Below are 26,950 nucleotides of genomic sequence, written 5' to 3'. Positions count from 1 at the left end.
TAGTTACACCCAGATTATATTTGAATAGAGAAAGGAAGATGACGTTGAGTGTTGGTAGCCACACAACTGGGCTCATGCTGGGCGTCTGTACGTGCTCTCCCTCAACTTGTTTCCTCAATAGCTCGATATTTCTAGACCGAAGGGGAGAACCAGGGCTACATCAAGCCAGATTAGGCCACTGGTCTGGCAACTGGATTTTTGAAGTCGTGGGGCTCAGTGTAGCTTTGAATCTGATTAAGTCCAAATTTTATCAATTTTGTGCTAAATTTTCTGTGACCTCATCTTGGGAATTTGATACTGTTTAAGATGATCACGGTATTCACACCAGTAAAGACTATTTTATGAATCACAGTTTTTGAGAGTGGGATGTGAAATAGTAAGGCAATGACAAACCTCCTGTTGCACACAGCAGGAAGATGGTTTTATCCAGTGACTTATGGTATTTAAAAGAAAATAACCTGAAACAGAAGAGTGCAGTATTGAAATATATTTTTTTAAATACAAGTCTAAAACAAGTGAAAAATTTCCTTTCTGTGAAGGAGCTTACAATTCTGCAGAAGGGTTTAAATCTCCTAGACTGCTACACATTAGGGAAATACCCAGCTTTTAGACACAGTTGACAAATTGCAGGATAAGTTTTCTAGCTTGTTGTATTTAGATATTTGGTTAAAAACCTCAATGACTAGTTGCATTGATTCCATGGTTAATTTGCTGGTATGCATGTTACCTTATCTCTTCAGACATGGTTATTTTGAGTTGGTAATCAGTAAGTTTATATCCCATTTATCTGAAATTGATATCCTGTGTATCTATAAGAAAGTATCTTAGTGCATGTGCCTTTATGGATTAAATGTTTCAGCTAGCTAACAGAAATGGGACTAAAAAATTTAAAAAGCCTGGCAATTTGAAGATAACATGGTTAATGTAAAACAGTACAAAAGATGACCTCCCTTACAGAGTGAGATGGAGATTATTCAGTTTTTTCTGAGCAGCCTGCTACCCTCTAGGCTACTGATTCACGTTCCTTGCCAGATTTGAGGAAGCTTGTGCCATTTTTTTCTTTTTAGGGACATTTCTGACTTATGGGAAGTATAGACCACTGTATAGTTGAGTTGGTTTTTGAGGGAGGAGCCTGTTTTTTCTGATGTTGCTTCTTTTTGAGGTATGCCTGAAATTTAGCAGAAATTAAGGTGGGAATTAAGATGCATGCTAAGCTGGCACATTTTCCAAGCCTGCAGCCCAAACTGGTTTGGTCCAAACCAAGAAGACTTAAAAGTCTGAGTGCAGAGAGGAGCAATTTGAATCTTATTGGGGAAGTGCCGAGGGAGAGAGAGGAATTTTAATATCACCAGATCCTTAAGTCTGATATTTGCAGCCAGCCAGAATCTCCTTGTGTCTTCCAGTAGCTGCAGTGGCGTTAACAGACCCCCAGTATAAACCTCTTGGGTCCACCCGTCTGCTGTGAATATTAGAATGAATTCCAAAGTTGTTAATTCAGGGGCAACGTGAGTTTACAAAGAGTTTGCTAAACCGCATTCATTCTTGGGAAAACCTATTCCTGGAAGGCCCTGTCCTACAGCCACAAAGTTCACTGCTGGTCTTTATCATGGTGAAAGAAGTGAAACTACCATAGAGCAGGTCTTGCAGGTTCTTAGGTCAGGAGGTTTGCAGGAATTCCCAGCCCTTGCTTGGGACTGCTTTCACTGCGTTGTGTTATGTGTCTGCTCCTTGTGTTATGTGTCTGCTCGCTGCAGCCCCGTAACCTACTTTTGCAAGTGGTTTCTAACAAAGAAGAGAATCTGCATGTTAATACACAGTGCAGCCTGCAGCCCTAACACTTTCTAGAAGAAAATTAGCCTAAGGCTTGTTGGGGGATGCCAGGGGAAGAAGTGGCTTTATTTGTCTCTGCCTGTCTCTTGTCTCTCTTCTGCATGAAAAGGGCCCTCCGCATGGCTCCTTCATGGGGTCCAGTGCAGGAGAACCCTGGCCGGGCAGGGAGAGGGGTGTAGGACCCTCCTTGGCAATGCTCCCATGGTGGGACAGGAGAGAGAAGCCAGTGCAAAATGCTTCAGCTCCAAGGGGCAGAAAGGAGGGTGTTTAAATTAAGAAATGATGCTGTAATATACCAGGACTTCTAAAACCTAATTGATGGACAATTTTGCAAAGCCAGAAGTTTTTATTAGCACTATTGAGGGGTGCAGAAATAAATTCTATGGACCGGCTTGAAAATGTGTTCCTCATATGGAAAGACAGCGATTTGTAGATTAGACCTATGGGAGGTGAAGAAGCCAGGCATGAGTTTAAGCCATTGCTAAGCTTGTACTACTTTGAATCTGTGCATGTGCTAGGTCTTACCTGTGTTAATAAAAATAATCAGTTTTTATTCTTCAATGAAACCTGCAGCAGCCTAAGCGTTGACCTCCATGTGAAAAGATTAGACTTTTAGAAGAGGTGTCAGCTCAACGCAAATTACTCTCTGGTCGTATACCTAAGTGCTGAGCTGTTTTGAGATAGATCATATTGCTCAGCTGACACTGAACAAAGAGCAGCTGATGCCTCCCGAGTGCCTGCTTATAGTGATGAGTAAAAATAGGTGGCTTGTATAGACATTGCTCTCGAAACTGTTGGACGATTGGAGGCTGTGTTTAGAAACACAAGGTGCCAGCTTTCAAGAGCAGGGCACGTGAGAAGAGCTGAGCAGAAGCTGCCAAGCTTATAAGTAGATGAAAACTTTTCTTAGTCTTAATTGTTTGGCAAGGTTTGCTTCTGGTTTTGGGGCAATCAATTTGTTCTGTCAGAACACAAACTTAGGTTTCAGTGAGAGCCAAAATAGATGAGGTTTAAAGAAATGTCATTTTCTTTCTTGACTTAGGTAAATGATTTGAAATACTCGAGTAGCTTTTTCTGTACTGTCGTAACAGATCAGCAGACATGAAAAACCTTGCATAACTGTGCTCTTTCCTTAAGCTTAGCTGCCATTCAAGAACAATTTTGCATCCCATATAATAACAAATACTGTGTTTTGAAAAGAAAGCAGGTGGCTACCATCAGGGAAGGCAAGGACAGTTAGTATGTTGAACTTAACTTGGAGGCGTCAGCTTTGAAAAATGTGTTTTGTAAGATGAAAGCATGTCAAAAGTATAACATTGAATTTGAAAACATTGAAGGACTGGATGAATACTTTTTTCCTCACCATGTATTTCACAATAAAAAGTAGGGGTTAAGATTATACAGGTAGAAAAATATGCATGATCAGATTGCCTTAACACATTAACATTAACAGAGTATTTGTAGGTTTATCTTTTTTGTCAGTTCCTTCTGTCTGTCTCTCTTTTCTTTGTCTTATTTGTCTTAGGATGGTAGAAGATGTGATGTCTGTATGTTCTCTGTTGTAAGTAATTCCAAGCTAACAATTCAAGTTTCCTATTTGATTTATGGGCTTTTTAATTTTACTTACTTATTTTGCAGCATGATCAGTTACTATTCAGCATGAAGCTTTTATGTTAACTATGTCACTTCACTGGCACATATGAAAGCTATTTTAAGTAAGATGCCTGGCTGTGAATGAGTTTGAGGAATTCATTGCCTCATTATCTGTTTGCCTATCAAAAAAGATCCTCTTTTAAAAACTATATAGATTTTGTATCCTTGAGCTGAAATACGAAAGTTGTATTTCCACCATTGTAGAACAACATTGTACAATCAGTCTTTCGTAAATACTGCATAAAGTGTTTCTCCTTCTTAAAGGAATAAGTTATACTAATTACTTCTAGCATCATAACTAGATAATTAGTAGCATTGAACACACCAATATTCAGCTGTCCAATTTATTTTTCCCTCTAGATGTGGTATTGATTTACCCTCTACCAATTGAAACCCACCATTATAATTTCTAGTGTTGATCTTGCTGTCATTGATCAGGGATGAGCTGGTGGGCAGTAATTTTTGCCACTGCATCTCAGTTCAAACATTAAGTCTTTATCAGTGAGTTTGCTGTGATATTTTTCTCCCTCTTTAAGTCAGTAACATAAATGTGTTTGAATAACTCTGGCAATATGCATCGAGAGAACAGGTAGATAATTGGTTAATTTCCTGGTTAGAAAATATTTTTAACCAATTGTGAATAAACATAAAGGCAACATTCATAATTATACACCAAGACATAATGTCTGTTCTTCATTCCTTTTGCCTGATTAAAACCTGTGGGATTTTGAAGGGCTACCGTGTCTGTGCTCCCAGTCTGCACTGTGAGCTCTCAGGGGAACTGGAAGCAGAATTGCCGTATTTTTTGTTGTATTTGTTTTAAAGAAGTTCCGTTGTGCACATTTATAACGACAGAGCTTTGTTCTGGCATCTTGGGAACAGCGTCTGCCTCAGCTGTTTTTAAGTAGTTCATCCAAAGCATACCATTTTTTTTCTTAATTATTTATGGGGTCGTTGGAGCTTACTGCCCAAGTTTATCACAGTTTTAATTCTCAGGTAAAGGATGTGTTTTAGACCTAATTTTCAGATGGGAAACTGAAGCAGCCAGAAGCTAAATAATTTGCTTAAGGCCACTGAGGACGTCTGTGGTGGAGCAGGGATTTGAATTCCAATCGAGCAACAACTCTGTTCTGTAAACATGTCAGTAGTTAGCGTGAAAAATATGGCAATCCTGCTTTTCTCAGCTTTTGGGGAATCAAGGCCTGTTCCAAGTGCATGACAAGAATATGTACCTGTGGCATGTTTCTCTGTGGTGCTGCTGCCTAATGGATGGGATTTTAAAGCAGAAGAGCTTTACAGAGGTTGCATTGTCTGTGGCTGTCTCTTGCTAAGTGTGGAATGACCTGATTCTTGCTGGTATTACCATATTAACTGTTTTAACTTTATTTTCAGTGATACATTTAGGGTGAAAAAGTCACCAAAAAGATCCCCACTATCTGATCCTCCTTCTCAGGTAAAGTACTGCCTTATTTTGATGCATGTAGTTTGTGTTGTTGTAGGGGCAAAAAAGGGAAATTTGATTTAATTGTAGAATTGTACATTTAATAATAGAAGAGGTTTTTGTAAAGAATATAAGCATATTGGTGTTCAAGTATAGCACATTGGGCTATAATCATAAGGTATTAACCTTTTGGTCTCTAGAAGCGTGTATATAACATATATTAGATCTAGTATTTGCTCTGGGAATTCCAGTTAGACTATTAGTAAATGTACTTTGGAAAGTCCTATGTTACAATGGAGCGACGATATGAATAAATATCTTCAATCAGTTGTCTGAAAAACTAGACGTAACTATCCACCCTGGAATTTTTAGATTAGAAAGTAAGAAACTAAACGCATCAAATTGGTGGGCTGGAAGAGAAATAGAAAGAAAACAAGTGGGCTGATCTACCAGGAACATATGCTTGGATGGCTTTATTCCTTGTTGTGAACTGCCGGCAGGTGGTTTTCTTGGAAAAGAAGTTAACAAAAGCTGTTCTGCCTACAAAGGCCTGACTGCTTTGATGTGGCACAGCTCCTTCCATGCTGCTGTTCGTCTTCCTGTTATCCATCCTGCCCTTTTATTTGTGCTGCTTGACAGCGTAGAAGTGAAGAAAGGGTTCGTGACCTCACAGACCTACAAAGGTTTGCTCCTATGAGGGAAGTCTAAAAAGTCAGGTTTGGTAGTCATGGGTGATATGTGCCACTTATGTCAAGTGCCTAACAGATTTAAACAGCTCTGGATTTTCTTTCTTCCTTGTTATCAAGGCAGCTTTGCAATGCGAGTGTTTATCATCAAAGAGTTTAGTTATCCTGGGAAAACTTGCTGCTAGTAGAGTTCTAAACAAAGTACTTAAATATTTTTCATCAAGTATTTTATACAGAGCTGCAGCAAAGAGTACAGAATTAAAAAGATGACTGTGGTCATGCAAAGGAATTCAGAGAGTTAACTATTAAACGTGTTAATGAAAGATAATAGAATTAATCGGCACTTGTTCTCTGCAGGATCCCACTCCACTGCCTACTCCAGAAACACCTCCCGTCATATCCACAGTGGTTCATGCGACAGATGAGGAGAAACTGGCGTCTTCAGTGACCAGTCAGAAATGGACCTGCATGACTGTGGACCTGAACACGGATAAGCAGGATTACCCACAACCATCTGATCTGTCCACATTTGTTAATGAGACTAAGTTCAGCTCTCCTACAGAGGGTATGCTTTAGAAAGGACTGTCTGCATCCAGCTAATGTGGTATTTATTGAGAGAGGGGGTTTGGTTTGTTCGAGGATGTTGGCATGTACTTTGCTGAATGCAAACTGTATTATTGGGGAACCCTAAAAAAAGATGCTCTTTGGACCAGTCTGGGGAACTTGGCAATTATGGGGAGCTGAATGTAAGACCCCAATAGTACGACCTTGAGTTTTCAAGAAAGAGCAGAGAGGAAGCTTAAAGGACAATGAACGGGGTCTTCAGACCAGGATCTGATACTGCTCTTGGTTAGTGCTCTTGGATCCAGAGTCACTGAACTACTGTTATTGCTTGAGCCTCTTCCTCTAACCTGAATGGGAGAAGGTCCCAGGTTAAAATTCCGCTCAAAGTTTGTGTATTGCATTAAGACCCTTAACATGCTATCTCTCCTCCAGGTTCCTGGGATCTGGGTGTCTTTATGCATAAAAATGTCCAGGATATCCCCTGCGTAAGATAGTTATCATTCACGTGCCAGATAAAATTTCCTTCTAGATCACCTTATTAAGATTTTTCCTGTCGTACCTTCCTATAAGCAGATGTGAGCTAAAGCTGGAAGTTTCTCTTAAGAGAACTGTCATTCCAGGTCTGTGAAATGTGGAAGAGACAGAATTTAGAAAATCTGTGTGTGGCCTTCCTTGGGGTTACCAGAGGGAATACTGCATTGCAACATCTGCTCCAAGGGCAGATTTTCAGCTCTGAGAGTGGGAAGAATGTATGAATTTAACTTGGCTTAAACTTTTTCTTGATCAGAATTTATTTTTTTTTTTCCCCTAACCTTTCAACTCATGTCCCAATCTAGCATTAAAGCTACTTTATGCCGTTTTAGACTGGGTCTGAGGAGTTTTTGCCTAGTTAAGAACTGCTAAGCTTTCAGGTCAAATGTGTTTGACATTAAAAGGCATGAATAATCACAGTGGTCTTAATGGGACTGCACATGTTCATGTGCGTGTACTTATATGTTTGCATGGCCTGGGCTTTTTGGAAATCTGTTGAGTCTTCTGTACAGTAAGTATTTCAGTCTGGATAAATCCATTTGGCTTTATTGTCAAATTATAAGTTTTAGACATCAGCTTCACTTCATTTGTGTTTAAAAAAAAATAACTTAAATACTTTTTAGAAAATAAGCCCCCCAAATCTGGGAAAATGGAAATTACATGGAAGGAAATGGAACAAAAGAATAGTGAGAGATACTCTAAGGCAATCATTTTAGCTATCAAAGTGGGTAGAAGAAAGTAAGCAAAGCTCCTAATTAAATGCTAATTGTCTTGTCTCATGTGTGCTGCATGGTATAGTCGGAGTTTCAGATTACATGCTAATTATAATCAACAATGCTTCCGCTTTTCAGATCTCTTAAAAATAATAATTTTTTTCCCTTGACAGTCTTGCTCCTGCGGCGTTGAGAAATTTTTGAGTAATTCCAGGGCTGTTTCTCAGTGCGAATATTTTTACCCCTCCCAGATACTCGTATGAGTGTTACCCTGTAACCTAACACGGCTTTTGTACAGATACAGCCCAACTACTGAGTCAGCCAATACATCCAGCTCTCATCTGTTGCATGCGCTGCTTATAACTGCTGCCATTTTCGTGTTGCAGAGACCAGAAATAAGCAGTAATTATTAGCAGAAAATTCTGATGTAATCTTGCAGCTATTTGTAGGAGGAGTTGGAGGACATCACTTAGTAAGTCTGTTGTATGTATTTATAAAAGATAATTATCTTACTTCATGGGATATCCTGGGCATTTGTAATTTTGAATGTATAGGGATAACCGGAGCCTCAGGTTTTGGAGGGGAGATGATGTCTTAGAGGAGATACCTAGGAGAGGAGATGGAGTCTAATTATGCTGGAAACTTCTGAGATCAATGGGATGAAACAAACTGCGTTTAGCGAGCCATGTTATTCCTTTTGTTTCTAGTTGAAGTATTTCCATCTGTCTCCTGCCTTTTTTGAATCAGTAAAGTTAAATACCTGTTGTCCCAAAAGTCAGTTTGGATTGCAATTGCAAAGCTGCTACCAGCCCTGCGGGCAGATGGAAGATCACTGCCGGCTGTGCCAGCAGAGGCCAGTGCCGGTCCATCTCCTGCCCGTGAGCATGCTTGTACGCTCACTCACGGATTGCTCTCTGGGGTCCTAAAGCTGCCCCATAAACATTCATGATGCACCTCATTGGGCTATGTGTAGATAAATGAAATACAGAAAGGCAGTTACTCAACACTGGATGCTGTTATCTGGTATTTCATGCTTTCTCCTGCAATTCTGCATCTAGTAGGTGGTTTGAATCTCATCGTTTCAGTTTTGGTTTTGCTTTCACGAGGAAGAAGCTTGTATCTGATATCAGGAGGTTGTCCATCTTGCCTGGCTCCCTATTACCATTAAAAACATATAGTGCTAGGAATTTAAACGTGAGGAGCCTGCTATTATAGCATTCTCTTCACTTAGCCGTTTTACTATTAATATCTCCCACATGTCAGGTACTGAGAGTTTGTGGCTATTCCTCTTCAGTGGTTGTTTGACAAAATACATAGACTTGTGGAATTACAGTGCTTATACTCTACAATGCTTTTTATTATTAAAAAGTTTTGAGCATTATAAACCCACATTGCACTCTGAAACTTTTTTTTTTTTTAACAAAACAGGTAAGAGATTATCTTTAGGGTTGGTTTGTTTTTAAAGAACAAACATTTTAATGATGATTACTGTCTTCCTGATACAAGCCCTGCTTTTCGAAAGCTGCCCAAATCTAGAAGAATTTTAGCACATACTTCTATTGTAATGTAAATGCTAGTGTGCCATTCAGTAGAACTTATCTATAATGGAAATGAAATTATACAAGTGGTTTATTGAATTAACTCATGGAAACAGAGTAAAATACAGCATTAGGACAAATTAATTATGTTTTTAATTTTTAAATTAATGTGTCATTGAACAAAGTCTTTGCTTTTATTTGGGTGCAGGAAGGTATGCTCTCTTTTCCATTTTCTGTGTTTTATCTGTCTGCCTCTATATCAACTACTGGGTGACCATGGATTGGAAAGAAATGCTAGTTATTCCCTCCACTGTAATTAGCAGATTAGAAGTAGAGAAGCCGTAAAGATTTGCATTTTTATTAGGGTTTAGACTTAGGGTTCTTTGTAAATCTTCCTGCCTTAGGCTTTTACTCTGAAACTAAAATGTGAAAACAGCCCACTAAGCTGGGCTGTTGTCTTCACCCCTTGTTCAATGAGCATACAGGTATTTTATGAATCTTTTTATCTTAAGTGATACCACAGTAGTCCTTCTTAATTAAGAATTGTGTGATAAACATGAAGAAATAGAAATTATTTCATTTCTCAACAGCTTTTAAAATCTTTTTGCGTACATTAAAGGAAACTGGTATCAGCATTACCAATTACTGAAAAATGTGTTTTCTGTGATAAGATAACATGATAGAGGAAAGTTATCTGTGCTCTGAAAGTACTCTGAAACTTTCTTAATATTCTAGCCCCTGGGGCAGAATCTTCAGCAAATTGATAAAGCTGAAATTTTTCAGGCAAATGAATTTGCCTGAAATGTGTCATAGGTTCAGTGTTGAAAATCAGTGCACCTTCTGCTTTCTCTCTGTATATTCTATTTTTAATACCTCATAGAAAAGTATTCAGCAGAATGGGAGTGGCCCTTGTAAATGAGAAGAGATCTCATTTACTTCTGTAAAAATAATTTCATGGCATGTATTTAACGGCTCTTTTTTGTTTCCGTTGCAGAATTGGAATATGGCAACTCATATGAAATAGAATATATGGAGAAAATAGGCTCCTCTGTGCCTGTAAGTTCTCACTTCCATTTCCATTCATTTGCATTCCCTTGTCATAATATACTATCCTGATAATGCCATCAGCCTCACTACTCCTTAAATTAATTATAATGTGCCTGCAGCAGATTTGCAAAACCAGTTGCTTTAAATTGGCATAACTGGGGTAAATTGCATGTGCTTTGTTGTCCTATATCCTGTAGAGCTTGTTCCATTTTATTATTTTATTTTTAAGTTAGCATCATAGTAGTTCTTTCTGGAGATCAAAAGCAAATCAGTATTTCCAGTAGTGTAGAATACAGAGCTGTCAACACCAGCTATTGAACTATTTTAAGAAACTGAGAGTAAAACTTTTAAGAAGATGGAGGGAATCAGGAGAGAATACAGAATGAATGTGAAATATGGAATGCAGTACTATATGTTATCAGTTGGTTTGCCTTACTTCTATTTAATTAATGGATTTGATAGCTTGACTAGATCAAATGGGGATATATCCACAGGGGAAGTTAGAAAAATCAGGTGCTTAAACTGATGAGAAGTTTCAATGAATATTTTATTGACTTTCAGTCAAGGGTTGCCTCCTGCCTGACAGGACCAGAAATCTGATTAAACCCAAAGTGGGAGAAGAAGAGCCATTACAAAGAGTGAACTGTTTAGGTTTTGTTCTTAAATGGTTTCTTCCTTAAAGGGATCATCTCAGTATCAGTTAGCATAGACTATATTACAGTCCTATGTTATTAGTTGTCTGTCAAGTCATTTGGTCACTTAAGGCTTCAGTGACCTGAATTAGCTTTAATGGAGAACGGTTGAGTTGCTTAATGAGTCTTTCTTTTCCTGTTGCCAGCAGGATGATAGCACCCCGAAGAAACAATCTTTATACCTAATGTTTGATGCACAGCAGGAGAGCCCAGTCAAATCACCTCCCATCAGGCTGTCTGATTCCACAACACCATGCTCAGGGTATGTTACTGCAAGCAAATTCAGCAATGGAAAAGGATGCCAGGGAAATGGGTTACCATCATGGCACGTACACAGGCAATTCTTCCTCTCTCTGCCTCTGTGTTGCTGAGTTGTTTGTTTAAAAATAGATTCCCATCTGTGTACACATATGATAGAGAATAGAGGGCAAAGATACAGAAGTTTTATAATGGGAAGCAATAAGGACACGTATTTCTCCTTCATATTCTTACTAAATAGAGTCACAGTGGCAACTGTTTCACTAGACAGTGGCTTCCTATTTACAGTTTTTTTCTCAGATACTGAGGTCATTTTCATGTCAATCTAGAAATCTCCTAATTGCAACTTTTCTCTTGGCCTTTCCTAGATATATTTTCTGAACAAGGAGTCTAGTTCATAAGAACAGGATTTGGGGGTTGTATTCACTTCCAAAATTTTGCTTGTTAAGGACATTTGTTCTTGTTAGTAAAAGTTGTTTGTTGGGAGAGATGTAGGTCACAGTGAGAAAGGGGTAAAAAGGCAAGTGAGAAATATTTAAGGAATGTACATAACATTTCTGATGGAACTGGCTTTATTTAGATGACTCCAGTGCATTGCTTTGAAAGGATATTGCAAAGTGTTTTGAGATATAATGATATAAAGTTGAGTTGAAACAGTGTGTGTGTGTGTATATATATATACACACACACATGAAAGTAATGAAGAGGACTTGCTTAGTTGTTACCAGAAGCAGAATTTTAAGGGCCTTGTGCTCCACCCTGAAAGCATGTACACAATCTTTTTCCAGGTCAAGTTTTGAAGACCCTGAAGCCCAGCAATCCTCTGGAATGAAAATACAACATCCAGCTTCGCGAGTCCTAGCTGCCAGCCAAGAGGCACACTTACAGTCACCTGACAAGTCAAAGCAGAAAGACCTAGAGCCCATGACCCTAGGAACAACTCCAGAGGCTATTGAAATAGTAAGTAATTTATGATAAGAGTTTGGGAATCATTTTCCCACAGAAATTTCTCGTGTCATATAAGAAGTAGCAAAGGTGGATCTTGAAAGCAGAGTGAAACTCAACCTAATAGTTAAAGATCTTGGTAGCAGCATGTGGTAGGACCCAAATGAGGGAGGTAGGTTGATGGAACTGATGGAATTTAGAAGAATTTTCTGAATCTTTACTGTAGCTTAACATGTCTTGTGATAACTTATTCCAAGCTGATACTTTGAAGTGCTTTTTTTCTCACACAGGCCTTTTTACACTGTGCTTTAACCCAATATTTGAAGAACTATTTTATACGTAAAATAAGGGGTTTGATATAAATAGACATGTGATCTGTTCTGTTGCATGTGAAATTTCAAAATTTTGTTGGTAAAGAACAGGTGCTCTTTCACATTTTCGTATAAACTGTTAACTGTATTTTTGTCATCTGATACTGATAATGTAAAATTCACTGTTTTGATCATTAGAACTCATTCTGGCTTCCAGTTAAATCACTTTTTTCAGTGGCTTCTCTGGGTTGGATTTGAATTAGTGGTGAGCCGTTCCTTGCTTCCAACCTGCGCTGCATACAGACTTTAGAGCATTGGTTCTCAAATTCATGAAGGTTCTCTCAAGGCCTCCACTTTTCCAGGCAAACTTGTTTCACAAATGCCTACAGCACTAGGCATGCTAAGCTATATGACAATATATTTACTGAGCAGTCAAAACAAGAAGCAGCTCACTTTAATACTATGCTTAATTTATATTAACGATGCTGTTGATACCATCTCACAAAACATTTTTTATAAGCTTGAATACTTCTCTCACTGCAGGGAGTCTAGGGTACTCAAATCCCAGTGGTCTTGTTTTTGTCGTTCTAATTCTGTCCACCCTCATATTGTGTATTTATCCTGATCATGGTATAATTGTGAACATAACATAGTTTATCCCCAGTAAGCAGCAGAAGACTTTGTAAAGACTGCAAAAATAGTCTTGCTGAGGTTCCCTTCAGTTTTGGTGGTCTTCAAAGCTTTTGGACTGCCTTAGAGATGCCTGAACTGAACATAAGCTATTGCATGAACAAAACCTATGGTAACTGAAAACTCTTGTAGAAGTATCAAGAGTGGGCTGTGGTCCATGGTTTGAGAGCCATTACTTTAGAGGTCTTAATATTACTTACTTCATGTTAGTCTTGGAAAATTTGCTCAGCTTTTAAATTGGGAAGAGTTGTTCTTGATGTTTGTCTGTTACACCTATGAATCGTGTATTCAAATGTAATCTTCAGTGGGGCATGAAATTCCTAGGAATCAAAGATATGCAGACACGTATTTTGCTTTTGGCCTGAACTACTTGAGCAAAATCTCTGTTGCTTATTCTATATCCTCCTTGCTCTTCAGACATCTCCTGAAGACTCCTTTGTCTCTGCTGATGCTCTTCTCAATAGGATATCTAAGAAAACCTCAATATGTGATCAGCCTGAATATCTAGATCCTGACTTAGCAGAAAAGAACCCCCCAGTATTTGCTCAGAAACTTCAGGTTTGTAGCAGAAATATAAATGTCACTTTTCTTTAAGTTTGTCTATACACAGGTAGAGGAATGCTTTGCCTCATCTGAAAGGGGTGGGGGGAGGCTTGGAGGGGAGGTAGGAAAGAAGCAAAATAATGATTTGATTCTTTCCAAAGTAACTTCGGCCTTTCAGGAACTTAAGGAACAGAGATATTTTAATTTAATTCATATACATAAACTTAAATTTCATCAACACTTTCAGCTATCCTATACCACTGATGTATATATTTTGCAGAAGTCTTTATAAAGCAAATCTTTTAAGCTTGACCACAGGACTTGATGTGTGGAGAGTTGTCTTGACACCTGGCCTTAGTAGGTCTTTACGCATAGATTCATTTTCACAGATTTAGGCCCTAATTCTGCTGAAATGAAAATTAGGCTTTGTTTTTCTAGTAATCTATCTAATGCAGAATTTGGCACGGCTTCTTCTAGGAAAAGCAAATTGATCTGCAGACCAGTTCTGTGTGTCAGGACGTATTTTCTAGAATATTTATAGTGAAATTTTAAAACAGCAAAGGTTGAATTGAGAGCAGCAGCCGGCATAAATTCACATAAAATGAAAACAAAAGGAGAGGAGCCTGTGAAAAACAGCTTTAGCTTCGGAAAACATTTATTTTACCCAAAGTGTTGTTCATACTTACCCCTGAATAAAAATTTTTTGTCTCTACAGCTACCTCAAAACCAACTAAAAACTGGAGTTTTATATCAGTGTTCTAGTCATGAAAGGAATATGGGATGTGTTTGTCACCCAGAAATTGTCAGAATTATACATTAAAATATAACATTCCATTTTTGAATGTGTTAAACATTTTTGCTATGTTCTTAATACATTTTTTTCTGTGGATTGCTCACAACCAAACACTTGACAGGAGGAGTTAGAGTTTGCTGCAATGAGGATAGAAGCACTGAAGTTAGCCAGGCAGATTACCCTGTCTTCTTTCTGCTCCGAGGTACCTGTTTTGTGCCTGCCATGTGTGTGTGAGTGTGCACAGACTAAGAAACCGAGTGCTGCTTTTTCTTTAACAAGGTAACTAAGGCTCTCAGAGTGCAGTGCTAAGCTGCGCGCACCTCAGTGTGACACCAAAGAGCATGCTGAAAGCAGTACTGCACACATAAATGCTGTCACCTGCTCCGCTCACAGAGTACCGCTACATCCAAATGAACAAAAGGCGAATTTGAAGGCAAGAAGCAGGCACATACCTTTCGCAGGAGACAGATTCTGCAGTCCAGGTGGCCATTTGTCATTTGTCTACAGCAAGATTTGTCCTAAAATGTTTGATGGCAAAACAATACAAACCTACTTCTCATCAAGATGCTATAGATTGTGACTGTAGGGACATTTTGCCTTTTGTTGGTATTTTCAGCTTGAAATCAGACACTTTGACCCTCAGAGTTTGGAAGTGAGAAATTAAATCGACCCTGCCTTCAGGCATCTGAAGAAAGGGACTACAGCAGGTTTAGAAGGGCTATAGAGCTCCCAAGTTAAAAAGGCCTCCCAACACAGTGTGTCTTTATTCATGAAGATCTAAACCTTTTTTTTTATTGCTACTTCCAGGTTGCGCTGGCTAGTTCTGCCTCAGAGTGATGCTTTGCACTGCTCTAGGGATGCATGTGGTCCTCACTGTGTTTGCAACAGGATGGAAAAGCTTGCTCTGATGCACTGATTTTGGTGGTTAGCCAGTTGCACAGCCAGTTTATGATGCCCTTCATGGTACTTTTAACAAAAAAGTCAAGCCAGAAATGTTAGTGGCTTTCTTGGGAGGTGTTATCAGCTGAATGGGATGCTGATGGGATGGCAGTGTCCTGCTGCAGTGAGACATTTTATTCCAAATGAGGAGAATCTGCTTCTGACATGTCCTTCTCCAGTGACCTTTCTCTTCTTATACTGTCCATTAATAAGTCAGTGGGAAGTCTTTTGCCGAATCCTATATCATCTTGAGTTCATTGCATCATTAACAACATTTGGGCTGGTTATAGGGTAGAATTTCTTGGTGCTTTAAAGATCAGTCATAAAGTAGCTAGTTCATAAAAGTAGAGATTTTTTTTTTAGATTAACTGTACTTTTATGAAAAAATAACGATTATATTTGATTTATTTCACTTACCTTAAATAGCCCAGGAGCCAGCTGTTTCCATGGTGCACATATACTTACCGAAGTAAACTCATTCCTTGCAGATTCATGGGTGTTTTAAAGTATGTGGCTATAATCTTTTATTTAATCAAGAAAAATATGCCATTGTCTTCATTAGAAACCAAGCTTAGCCTTCTAATTAGGAACAGGAAGAACAAAGGAGAAAAAAATAAATACCATTTTTCTGTATGAGTACTGGCCTGTGTGCGCTGTGTCCCCTTGCTCTGTTGCCCTGAGTGGCTGGTGTCAGAAGAGGGTGAGGTGGGATCCTCTCTAGATCCTCTCTACCTCCTTATTCTCTCTCTACCTCCTTGTCCTCCCAGCACGTAGCTGCAACATGCAGCAGTCAGGCTCTCCAGCACCAAGAAACACTCAAGATGAAACACATAACAATACTTAGATGCTCTTCACAGATTTTACAAAAAACTTCTGTTATGACATCTGCATTTTTGCTACGGACCAGCAATTCAGAAACTCACAAATTGTAGTATTTTAGACTGAAGAGAATAGGTTCATATGTTTGTGAATTCTTGTGTGTTACCCAGGGAAGATTCTGAGCTGCAAAAATGTTATAGTATGTATTTGATTATGTGGAGTTATATTTTAAAGATGCTTTTTAACATCATTACAGCATTTTCTTTTATCTAGAACAAGTTTATGAACTCCTTAGAAATGGGGGATGGATTTCATGTGATTTTTTAGAAAATGCCATTAATCTGTATAACAAAGATAGCAAAAATGATAAGCAGAGATGAGGAGAGAAAAATAAGCAAAACTCCACCCTCGACAGAGAATCAGTAGCATTTTGACACTCACAAAGCCCCATGTTGGTCCAGTCATAGGAATGCTTTTAGCTGAATACTGTGGGTGTCATGTTAGGCTGGGAAGGACTTTTGTCCTTGCATAACTTTACTACTTCAGTGGGAGGTTGCTAATGTTAAATTAGCCTATGATGACAACCCTTGTGACCTACAGTGACTGGTGGCCTGGATTAAGTATAATAGGATCCACCAGACGACTGCAGTGACTTGAGTTTGGATGCTAACTGGCAGAATTCCTTTCTGGTTGGGTGACCTCAGTTCTTTTCTTAATGTTGTATAATTACATTTAACATTTGCTAAACCATTACAGGATGGGTAACAAGAACAGGATGCTAAATAAAGACACAAGCACTTGTTATGGCAAGTTAGGTCACCTAAAATAAACATGAAATACAAGCATTTTTTTGCTAGTACTAGGACTGAGAATAAGGATGTGCAGTTTGTTGTTCTCAGACAGAGGGAAGTTATTTGGCCACTCACAAACTTCTTGTCACAGACTTCAACAACAGCAGGACTAGTCATCTGCTTTGCATTGCTAAAGATTTCTATCTTCCAGCGTTGAGATGAATTAACACTTCTCTATTAAACAGTCTCCATTAGGATGTCCTGTGGCCATTTTTTTTATAGGTGCAACTTGAACAGAAAGCCGATAGGGTTTGTGTCCACCACCCTACAGATGCTGAGGTGATACAGAGTTGGGTGTTGAAATAAGATCCAAGGAAAGGAAAGAAACTGGAAGGAAAGGCATCGGCACAAATGGGATGAGTGCATCACAGCTTTTGGGGGGCTGTCGTGGTAGTGAAGGAGGAATATTTCCTTCAAACAGGGATATCATTTTTTCTAGTAAAACTTTACAAGCAGAGAACTTATGCTTGGATTTTACTTGCTTTTCAATACATTTGCAAGCACAAATAGGTCTTGTTTTGCCTCCATTGACCTGTCTGCACACACATCAATTAGTTAAGAGTAGATGATTTGATATGCACCCAAGCAGTATTTGAGTGCTTGTAAAGGGCAAGCTAATTTTCAGCAGGGCTAAATACATATTCCTCTAAGCATTATGATAAAAACTAGTTTTCATTTTCATTCCAGTGCCTTTGTCTGTTTTCTTTCACTTTGACCTTCTTGAAGCGAGATAACTGCAGCTGGTTAATCGATGTGCATTTATTCCCTTTCTGGTCAGATATCTGGTTTCTGTGAAAGATGCTGGGAAGGGAAGAGGAGGTGCGTTGGGCTCTCAAATATTTACACTAGGATTGCAGTGACCTACATTTAGTAGTAATTCCCCTGCAGACTCTAATCTTTCTGTGCGAGGTTCAGTGACTTACAAATCCCTGTGCTTATTATTACCCCAATTAACTGCTTACCTTCTCAGCAATTAGGTGTTGAACTTAAAGCATTGACAGAGTTATTTTGGGTAATACCATCATCCTGTTGGTCAGGTTATATTATTTTCTCGGGATAGGAATATTTGGAGGCAGCAAATAACAGTTACTGAATTGTGCATCAGTTTGGAGCTGTGTAAAATTGGCTTTTGAAGTAAAACCACGAGGACTTTTACTGGTTGCTCCTGCCAAAGAGCCTGGTTGTGCCTCGTGTGAGGTGTTTCCAGAGTTAGGACAACACTGGTCGGACCACTACCACAAGCATTTCTGCTCAATGGTTAAATTCCAAGAGGTTTTACAGTCATCTCTGGAAATTTTAAGTTGTTTTGCATGTCATTATTACTATTCTTTTGTACAACTTACTCAAATGCAAGAGAGAACTAGAGAAAACATAACTATATTAGTGAGGCGTTGAGCACTATATAAAAATATGCATAAGTATGTATTAAATGCTTTAAATGTTCTTTTTTCTTTAAAAATTTTCATCATCTGGGCAGTTACTTTGACACATTTTTACATGAGCTGGAGGAAATTTGTGTTTCTTTTGCCACAATTAATATTTTCCAGCAATCTCTTTATGAGATCCAGCAAATTAAGCTGCAGGAGGCTTTTGAAATACGATACATACAGCTCAACAGATTGATCTTCAGGATGGCCTTTCTTTTGAGGACAGCTTTGATGATCTAATGGCTCTTTTTTATCTCTCAGTTACTCTTGCCTTGTGTTTGAGGAGGAACTAAAGTACGTTTTTTTGAAGTTGGGATACTGAGTTGAGCCAGGAGTAGTCTTATTTATAGACTGTTTTACCGTTACTCAGATCTGCGGACAGCACCATGTGTTTTTGTATTTATGCATTTACATAGATGTCTGAGCTTGTGTTCCAGATGTATTTTTCCCTGCGTAGTTGTTGTATATTGGGAGATACTTTCAAGAATACAGGCTATGTAATTTTGATAGGTCTTGTGATGCTTTTTGCTCAGGTAGGAAAATCGAACAGATTGGAGGTTGCACCTCCTAATTATATTGGAATTGATTATTATTTTGTGTGTTCGTGGTTAAATGTAGCAAAAAAGAGAAGGGATGGCCTGCTCCATAAATGCTAGAAGTAATAGTCAATTGACTCCTGTGTTTAAAAATGAACAAAAAATACAAAGCAAATTAGTGAGAGTCTCTTATATAAATAAAGATGCAGTATGGTGTTTTGTAAGTACTGTTTAGCTTATTCTTGCTCTAATTAAATTTTCTTGCCTAGTCTTTTAATGTTGCTGGTGTGGTTTCTTCATGTTGTCTACAGATGTGATTTCCAGAACATCTAGTCCTGTGTTTATCTCGAGTGAGCATTGTATGTAATTTTTAATATAGCTTCTTCAATAAGGTGTGATGAGAACTCAGAAGGGATTGCAACAAAGTTAACAGTGGGTTTGGATCCTTTCTATTATTCTAGGCTATGCGAGAAGAACTATGAGCAAGTGAATAATTTATGGAATAGTATCTGACAAAATTTCCTTTAACTGTGTTGAAACAAGAGCATGTGGTGTTGAAATTAATGAGGTCTATTTGTGTGCATGTTGTGGAGAGGAGGACTGAACCTTGATTCAGACATTATCTCTACTCACTTTCACATTCCTGTGCTTCAAGCAGTAGAATGTGACTCTGCTATTTTATTTTAAAAAAAGCCACAAAAACAACTAAAAAAAACCCAACCCTCTTTTACAGTAAAATAAAATCTTTTTCTCTCTTTTATGTAAAAAACTCATTAAAAAAAATATTGATTACTATCCTTAATTATTGCAGATAAAGCCTAAAGACTAAGGTACTGCATTAGTGAACTTGAAGGAACAGAATATATTGCTTTATGCGCAAAGGTAACAAGTAAACTGGAAAAATATGTTATCCCCTTTTCAGCAGCAAGGAAGTGCTGTACCAGAAAAGCTGTATGTGAATATCCATTTCCATCAGTGGATGGAAAAAGGCATGGATCAACCTGACTTCCCTCTCCACCCGCACAAACTGTGGGCCATGGTCCAGCCCTCTCTGTGGCTACGTGTATCATCATCATAGAGACAATTTTAATTGTCATGAGAGCCCACTGAAAAATTCTGCTACTGAATCTGCAGGTTAAATTAAAAAAAAAAAAAAATCATTCCATATTTTAAAATGCAGTTTTGACACTAGCTTAGCAAGTGACGTGTGTATACATACACAGTGAGAGAGGGATTTCTGGGCATTTGTGTCCTCCCTGCTGAAGTCGGTGTGTCTGAATGTTCTGTACCACGTGAAGTGTCTTCTTAGGTCACAGAAATTCAAGGACTTTCAGCCATACTCAGATACAAAATCTTTCTTATGAAACTTCTTTTGGTGGAAGGATTTCATATAAAGAGAAAGAGAAAGGAAAGTACTTAGTAAGTGCAAGAGCACATCCCTGGCCGGGGCTAAGGCCATCTTCCCCCACGGTGCTCCTCGAGGTGGGGCTCCCCTGGGACTGCTCTGGGCAGTGCGGGGACCAGAGCGGGTCCTCAGCCCGTGAAGTGGAGGTGCTCTGTCTCTGTCTCACAGAATTATCCCGAGGACGATGTAGCCTGTGCCTGTGCAGTGTAGTCGTGGGGGTCCCAGCACTGCACGGGCGGAGGGGTTCCCTTTGCTCTGCTCTGGAGCCTGGAAACATAACAGACCTCATAGAGATGCCTCTTACCATTAACTTTCTACCCTGTTTGGTTTCTATGAGGATTTCCTCTTTTAAAAAGAAGTTTATTTTAGTTTTTTGTGACATTTTGATTCTCCAGCCTGTTTTAGTCTAGCATTGTAAGGAAGCAGTGGTTTTGTGATGGCTGTGGTGTCTGTACTGTCTGCCCCTCTCCTCCCCGTCCCCAGTAATCCTGATTCCTTTGGCCGGTTCCGTGCGTATTTAACAGAGGAGTGGAACACTAAACCCCAGCAACAGGGATATGGTCACATCCACCCCCAAAATTATTTTGTGACCCACCAGCAGCTGAGAGAAAGAACATTTTGTTTCCCAGACCGCCAGAGGCAATACCCAGCCAGGCGGTCAGCACGTGCATGTTAGCTGGTTGATGGCGAGATGCAAAGTGTAGGTAGCAGACGCAGGGACATATAGCTGTGGTGGTGTATCTGCTGCAGAGGGGTCTGCTTTCAGGGGTTTGCTACAGATGGTGTCTAAAAATGTGGGGTTTTTTTTGTTTAATATCTTCCTAACTGTCTTATTATAATCTCCTTGGGTTTAATGTGCCGTAACTTGGATTGTTTGTATCTGGAGTTGTTTGCAAGACATCTCATGCATCTCAGTGTCACATACCTGTTTTTTGCTCTCTTCCTCATTTCACATGCTGCTCTCCTGCGTTAATCTGGGCCGCTGACATCAGCAAAATTGGCAGCTGCAAATAAAACCTCATTTAACTTACTAATTGCATGCTAAATACCAGTGGGGCAGCAACATTGCTTGTATATTCACACTTTTTATGTAATACCATTTATGATAGATACAGTATATTGGCAGGTCAGACCTAAGAAAGTGAGCTGTCCTCTTGCTTCTGGTTTCTTGATCTATTTTTATGGAAGCAGAATTCCTCTTAACAAGATCTGTGCCTCCAATTCTAATTTCCTCTGCTGACATGCATTTCTTGTGGATGTTTTGATGAAATTTCTGCATCAGAAAGTAGTAAATTTTCTAATATAGGACCTTAAAATATTGGTGGCAAAGTGCTGTCTTTATTTTCTCTCTGTAAGGGTAATGTGGCTCTCTTGGTGCTTACTATGGATCTTAAATGTATATTTTATGATTGCTAAATTCCAAGTTCCTTGTCAGTGTTATTGCTGTTATAATTTAATAGTGCACAGGATTCTACTCCTAGCTCAGGACCCTGGTGCCTAGCACTACACCCAGAAAACATATGAGCTCAACACATATTTAATGGTTCATTTCTTTGTATTTAAAAAAACAAACACACAGAGAGAACCTGCTATCCCAGCAGATGTTTCCATCTCTAAAAGTGCACTGTACTCCCGGATTGGCGCCTCGGATGCAGAAAGCACCATGGGTCTTCTCTACCCCCAGCAAGACTTAGACTCTGCACTACGACTCGCCAGAGCAGAGGTAATTTTCTTCAGAATTTGGAAAAGGAAATATGTGCCTCTTGTGGTTTCCTTCTTTCCTGTTTTCTCCCAAATGATTCTTATTATGAACACTTGTTCTATTCTTGAAACCATCCTCAGCCGTGCTAAAGCCATGCTAGAGGCTACCAGAGCAAAAGGCACTACACTGTAAGTTTTACTTTTTTTGACATAAGTGAAAAGCAGACATTATATGAAAATAAATCTTTATTGTTTTTAACCTCGTGTACTCTGTCCATCTTGACATTGCTATATAATTCTATAAAAATTGTAAGATGCTAAAAATAGGAATAAAATCATGTATTTTACAAAGCTACATATAAGATTAGTCTGATTAATAATAACAATTAAAAAATGGGTACAATCTAGTGTTAGAGTATTCCAAACTTTATGGTAGATTGTGTGAACGAAAGGAGCACAAAGGAACACAGTCCTTTGGGTATAAAATGTCACGGACAGTCAGCCCTGAATATGCATGCAGAAGCAGTAGAACCCCGTCAGAGGACAAGCCAGGGGACCATGTTCCAAAGCCAGGTACAGAAGTATTTCAGATTTGGCACCAGGTCAAATCAGACACAGCGTAGCATAATATAGTATTTCTTGAAAAGTGTCCTTGTTATAATCAGGAATGAAACATTGAAACAGGAACATTGCATCTACTTTCCTAAGTTAGTTTTTCAAAATTTGAATATGATTTCACATCTGAACTTTTTTAATTGCACCTTGCAGTCTGAAAAAGAAAAAAATCACTGGGGATGGTTATATTTGAATCCATTATGCACTTGAAAACTATACCTCTGTTAATTAGGATTTGATATTAAATCAAATATTGTACAGTTATTTAATTTCCTCTTTAATGGATCACTTGGTTTTACTGGTTTTTTTTCCTTTGCTTTCTTTGTTTCAGATTGTGGCCAAGGAAAAAGAAGTATCTGAGTGGAAAGAGAAATATGAAGAAAGCAGAAGGGAAGTGATGGAAATGAGGTGGGTTATTAACTTGTTACTAATCACACTGACAGAGAGTCTCATTTCAGCCTGTGGATAGTACACAAAGTACCATGATTGTACAACTGTTTTAGTTAGCTGAATTTGTTTCATTATTTTTAACTGCAGGCTTTGGATTGATCCTAAACTGATACTTTGTCTTTGTTCTGCATGGTGGGCACCCCTGTTCAGGGTAATAATTGAAAACTTTTACGTTGCTAATCTCATTTACATCCTCAAAATACTGAGATAAGAGAGGTCTTAATCTAGGTTAATGTAAGGGAAGAATTTCCTCCAGTTTGTGCTGTGAATTCTCATGTGGATTCCATAGTGATGTTTCTGTTGCCTGACTGAATGAGTCTGCCTGCAGAACTGGCAGAGGTATGCACGTGCTAATTTAAAATTCACTCTCCACAAATAGTTTTGCCAACGGAAGAAATAATGTGAAGGTTTGCAGATAGGTATGAGTAGTACAGGCTCCCTCCAGGACATTATTGTAAAAAGTTTCTTTAACAATAGAAAACAAAAACCCGATTGCCAGTAGAAAAACATTTCTTGCAAAGGAACCACTCTGTCCTCTGAGTGTTGACTTTCAAGGAGATTCTACACCCTTTTCTTTGAACTGAGCTGATTTTTTAATTACTGCACACACTAAGCTTGATTTTAGTTAAGCAATTGTTATCTTGGATTTTGCTGCTCCATTTGAGAGCTGGCAGAAGGACCCTGAGCTTTTCAGTTTATTCTAGTTGTATCTGTTCTATTCTATTTCTCCTTGCAAACCTGCCTCTATTACATTAAATATCTGTATACTGGAACATAACTGGTTTGACCTTCCTTCCCAGCCCAGGTCCTACCACTTGCAAGGATGACAACAAAATCATTGTAGTGGATGAGGTGAGCAGTGTTGCTCAAAGAGTCACTATTGCTTCCCATTAAGTCAGTTGAAAGTTTCAGCCTTTCTTTTTTTACAGCGGTAGTACCGTAAGAATGACATACCAATGAGCTTGACCTGCTCATCGATCTGAATCTGAGAAAGTCATCAATTGCAAAAGAGAATGTACAAAAATATTTCATGGAATCTTTAAAGCCTATTGTTTTCTACCTTCAAACAAACAGAAAAACCATCCCCCTTCCTTAACTTATAAATAAAAGGAAACTGCCAGGTTATTTTAGCATCCTTCTTTTAAGTAATAATTTCTGCAGTCGCTTCTGAGACTGAATTTTCTTCAAAATCACTTCTGTTCTAGCACCAGCTTCTTCCTCAAATTAAATGTCTCGGTGGTTTAAAGCTAAAGCCAGTGAGGTGTATCAAGTGATGACCTGCATGTGCAATTCCTGCTTATATCCAGGAAAACTGTGCTTAGGGAGTAAGGGTAACAGGGAACTGCGGTGCAGAACTCAGCAAACGCTAGCATGGATGCCAGGAGTCGCACATGGCAGATTTGAATAGCGGCAGCACAGGGCTTTGAGCCAAAGCATCTTAAGAGAAGCATCTGCAAAAGGCAAGGGCAGGCACTTTATTTCTTTCAGAAAACCATCTCCCAGCACCCAGCTGAGTTCTCTCACCTCTCCTGCGCTCTGCTTGGAAAAGGAAACAAAACCCTGGCATAGCCCTCAAATGCATAATGAGGCAAAACGGAAAGGAGCTGCTGCAAGCAGTCAAACCAAGGAAGCAAAACAAGGAGTGAACAAAATTAGGAATTGTGTAAGGAATGTCTCAGCGTTCAGCACACGCTCAAGTGCAGTACTTGGTCTATTCTCTAGAAACTGCCTGGGTGCACGCGCCTGCCGGCTGCAAACGGGCCCTGACAGAGGTTGCTTATTCCTTAATGAAAGGGGAGCAGGGGCTGACACAGAGCAGCTGGCACACTGTAGATCTGTACCTTCATCTTCCTCTCAGTAATTTGCTTGTGTGTCTACACCTTCAATAAAATTTGATTTGAAAAAAACACATTATCTGAGACAAATTTCCCACAGGCACATCCCTAGAACACATGGGTGAAAAAAAAAATCTGACTAATATTGTCACAAAATGATAAAATATGCGTGTGTGCACAAAGAAAGATTTCTCTTGGAAGATTAAATGTTGAAACAGTCCATGTGTGGTAAATTAGAGATGCAGCAATTAGATATGACATAATGATAAGCAAGGAGTGAAGGGATTATCTAGAGTTGCAAGCACAAAAGCATCACTTCCCACAGAAGGAGAAGCAATGCTCCTTTACCCAAGTCCTGCATACTCTGCCTGGAATAGTTTAGCTAAGTTTCCAGAAAAACGTCAGACTGGAGGACAGTCCACTCCAGAGAACAGTAGCCAAGATGAGAAGTTATAATAAAGTAATAACTATCGAAGAGCTAAACCAGGGTGAGCTGTACCATAATCCAAGGGTACAACTGGAGGCAGGCAAGAAATATTTAAATATGGTTATTTAGAGGTCTAATTGATTATGCCTCAGTAAGGGAAGTCAAGCAGATGACCTTTGAGATCCTTTGTATCCCTGGATTTTGGTATTTTTATGACTTATGAAATTGCAGGAAGTCAATAAATAGACTGAATGTCTAAAATACCAAAAGTTCAGCCTATGCAGCTTGTCAAGCTAGGGTTAAGATGTGCCATCACAGAGAGGAATGATGTGGCCAGCATCCTTTGGTTCCCCAGCCGTAACGACCATTATTTAGGCTGCTGGACTGAAAGAGGCCTTTGACATGAATCTGGAACAAGACTTCACTTGACTACCTTGTTTTCCAAATTGAATATTATTAAAATCCATGTGCCATTGCAGTATCCCCTTCTGTTGAACAGCTGCCACATGATTCATAAGGCTGGATAACGCAGAGAATGTGGTACCTACTTGAACTAGTCTAAGCTGGTCAAAATAAGAAATAGATAATGTTATTTCACTTTACTGCCAGCTTCCATGGTGCAGCCTAGTCTGGGAAGTGCTGTAGTGTTTTAACAGTGTTTAATGTTGTGTTCGTTGCCCTGAGTCCTTGGCTTCATTTTCTAGGATGATAAAACTTCCTAAAGGTGCCTGGTGTTACAAGGATATGACATGGCTTTAAAATCCTTATTGCTTACAGCAGGCTTTTGAGGTAATCTTCTTTGGACATGAAACCAATCCCTTCCTTTTAGGGGAAAATCCTTGCAGCTATCTTTGCTCTCAAAAGTGTCATTTATGGTTAAAAAAAAAAAAAGGCAAAAGAAAAGCGCCAATTAAAACAACAGGACTGACAGCAGGGAAAGCAGCATCCGAGCAGATCCCAGCAGAGGCAGCGGCTGGAGGCACGGTGATCTGTGCAGAGACGGGCTCTGGCCCCAGAACCGAAAATTGTTTCTACCTGAAGCTTCAGCAAGGTCAGCGGGGTGCCCAGCTGTAAAGCCCCTGCTCTGCTGAGGGCTCTGCAGGACCAGGGCAAGTGAGATGCTACTGACCTTTGGGGCAAGTGGCCTTCTCAGGGGTTTCTGGGCTCTGTTTGTGATTCAGATTTGAGACAGGCGGTGCTGGAGTTACTGCGTTGGTTTTTTGGGAGCTCCGCAAGTTTCTCCTTTCCTTACTGACGTTTGTCTCAGGATTTTCCCACATCCTTTCTGTAACCTCACCAACTGCAGCAGACTTCTCTAAAATGGAGCAAGTGAAAGCAAGCTAAGACTTCAGAAGAGACATATTCAAATACCAGTGAGCTATTTTGAATATCCACTTCAGATGAAGTGTGGGGTAATTTTGTTTTTCGTAGACAGTCCTACGTGGCTCATGAATCAAAGCACAGATCAAGCTAGTCTCATTTCATTAGCTTTATTTGGCTCTGGGAAGGGACAGGTCATCTTTCTAAATCACATTTAATCTGCTTATTTTGGCTAACCTCTTTTCAAGAAGGAAATTCAAAGCCTACCGTGAGTATATGAAATAAAATAATCTTAAAAGTAACATTTTGCCACCTCCGTTTCAAAAACAGATCTGGGAAATAGGACATGATGGATTTTGTGCTACATAACTGAATATTTTGGTCTTGTTC

The 26,950-nt window shown here is 39.2% G+C and overlaps 1 protein-coding gene across 1 annotated transcript in view; it reads left to right on the top strand.

The window, feature by feature from the left end:
* The window catches only part of TACC2 (transforming acidic coiled-coil containing protein 2), a 131,519-nt gene that overhangs the window by 94,231 nt on the left and 10,338 nt on the right, over positions 1–26,950 (top strand). Inside the window, exons 7-15 of the mRNA XM_050899008.1 lie at positions 3,356–3,391; positions 4,876–4,936; positions 5,968–6,175; positions 9,951–10,012; positions 10,842–10,957; positions 11,742–11,913; positions 13,317–13,457; positions 21,792–21,935; positions 22,860–22,936. Coding sequence (XP_050754965.1) covers positions 3,356–3,391; positions 4,876–4,936; positions 5,968–6,175; positions 9,951–10,012; positions 10,842–10,957; positions 11,742–11,913; positions 13,317–13,457; positions 21,792–21,935; positions 22,860–22,936 — 1,017 coding nt within the window. The remainder of the gene's footprint in view (positions 1–3,355; positions 3,392–4,875; positions 4,937–5,967; positions 6,176–9,950; positions 10,013–10,841; positions 10,958–11,741; positions 11,914–13,316; positions 13,458–21,791; positions 21,936–22,859; positions 22,937–26,950) is intronic.

The sequence above is a fragment of the Gymnogyps californianus genome, chromosome 6 (genome assembly GCF_018139145.2).
Source record: "Gymnogyps californianus isolate 813 chromosome 6, ASM1813914v2, whole genome shotgun sequence".
Lineage (NCBI taxonomy): Eukaryota > Metazoa > Chordata > Aves > Accipitriformes > Cathartidae > Gymnogyps > Gymnogyps californianus.
This window is presented reverse-complemented; position numbering and strand designations above follow the sequence as displayed.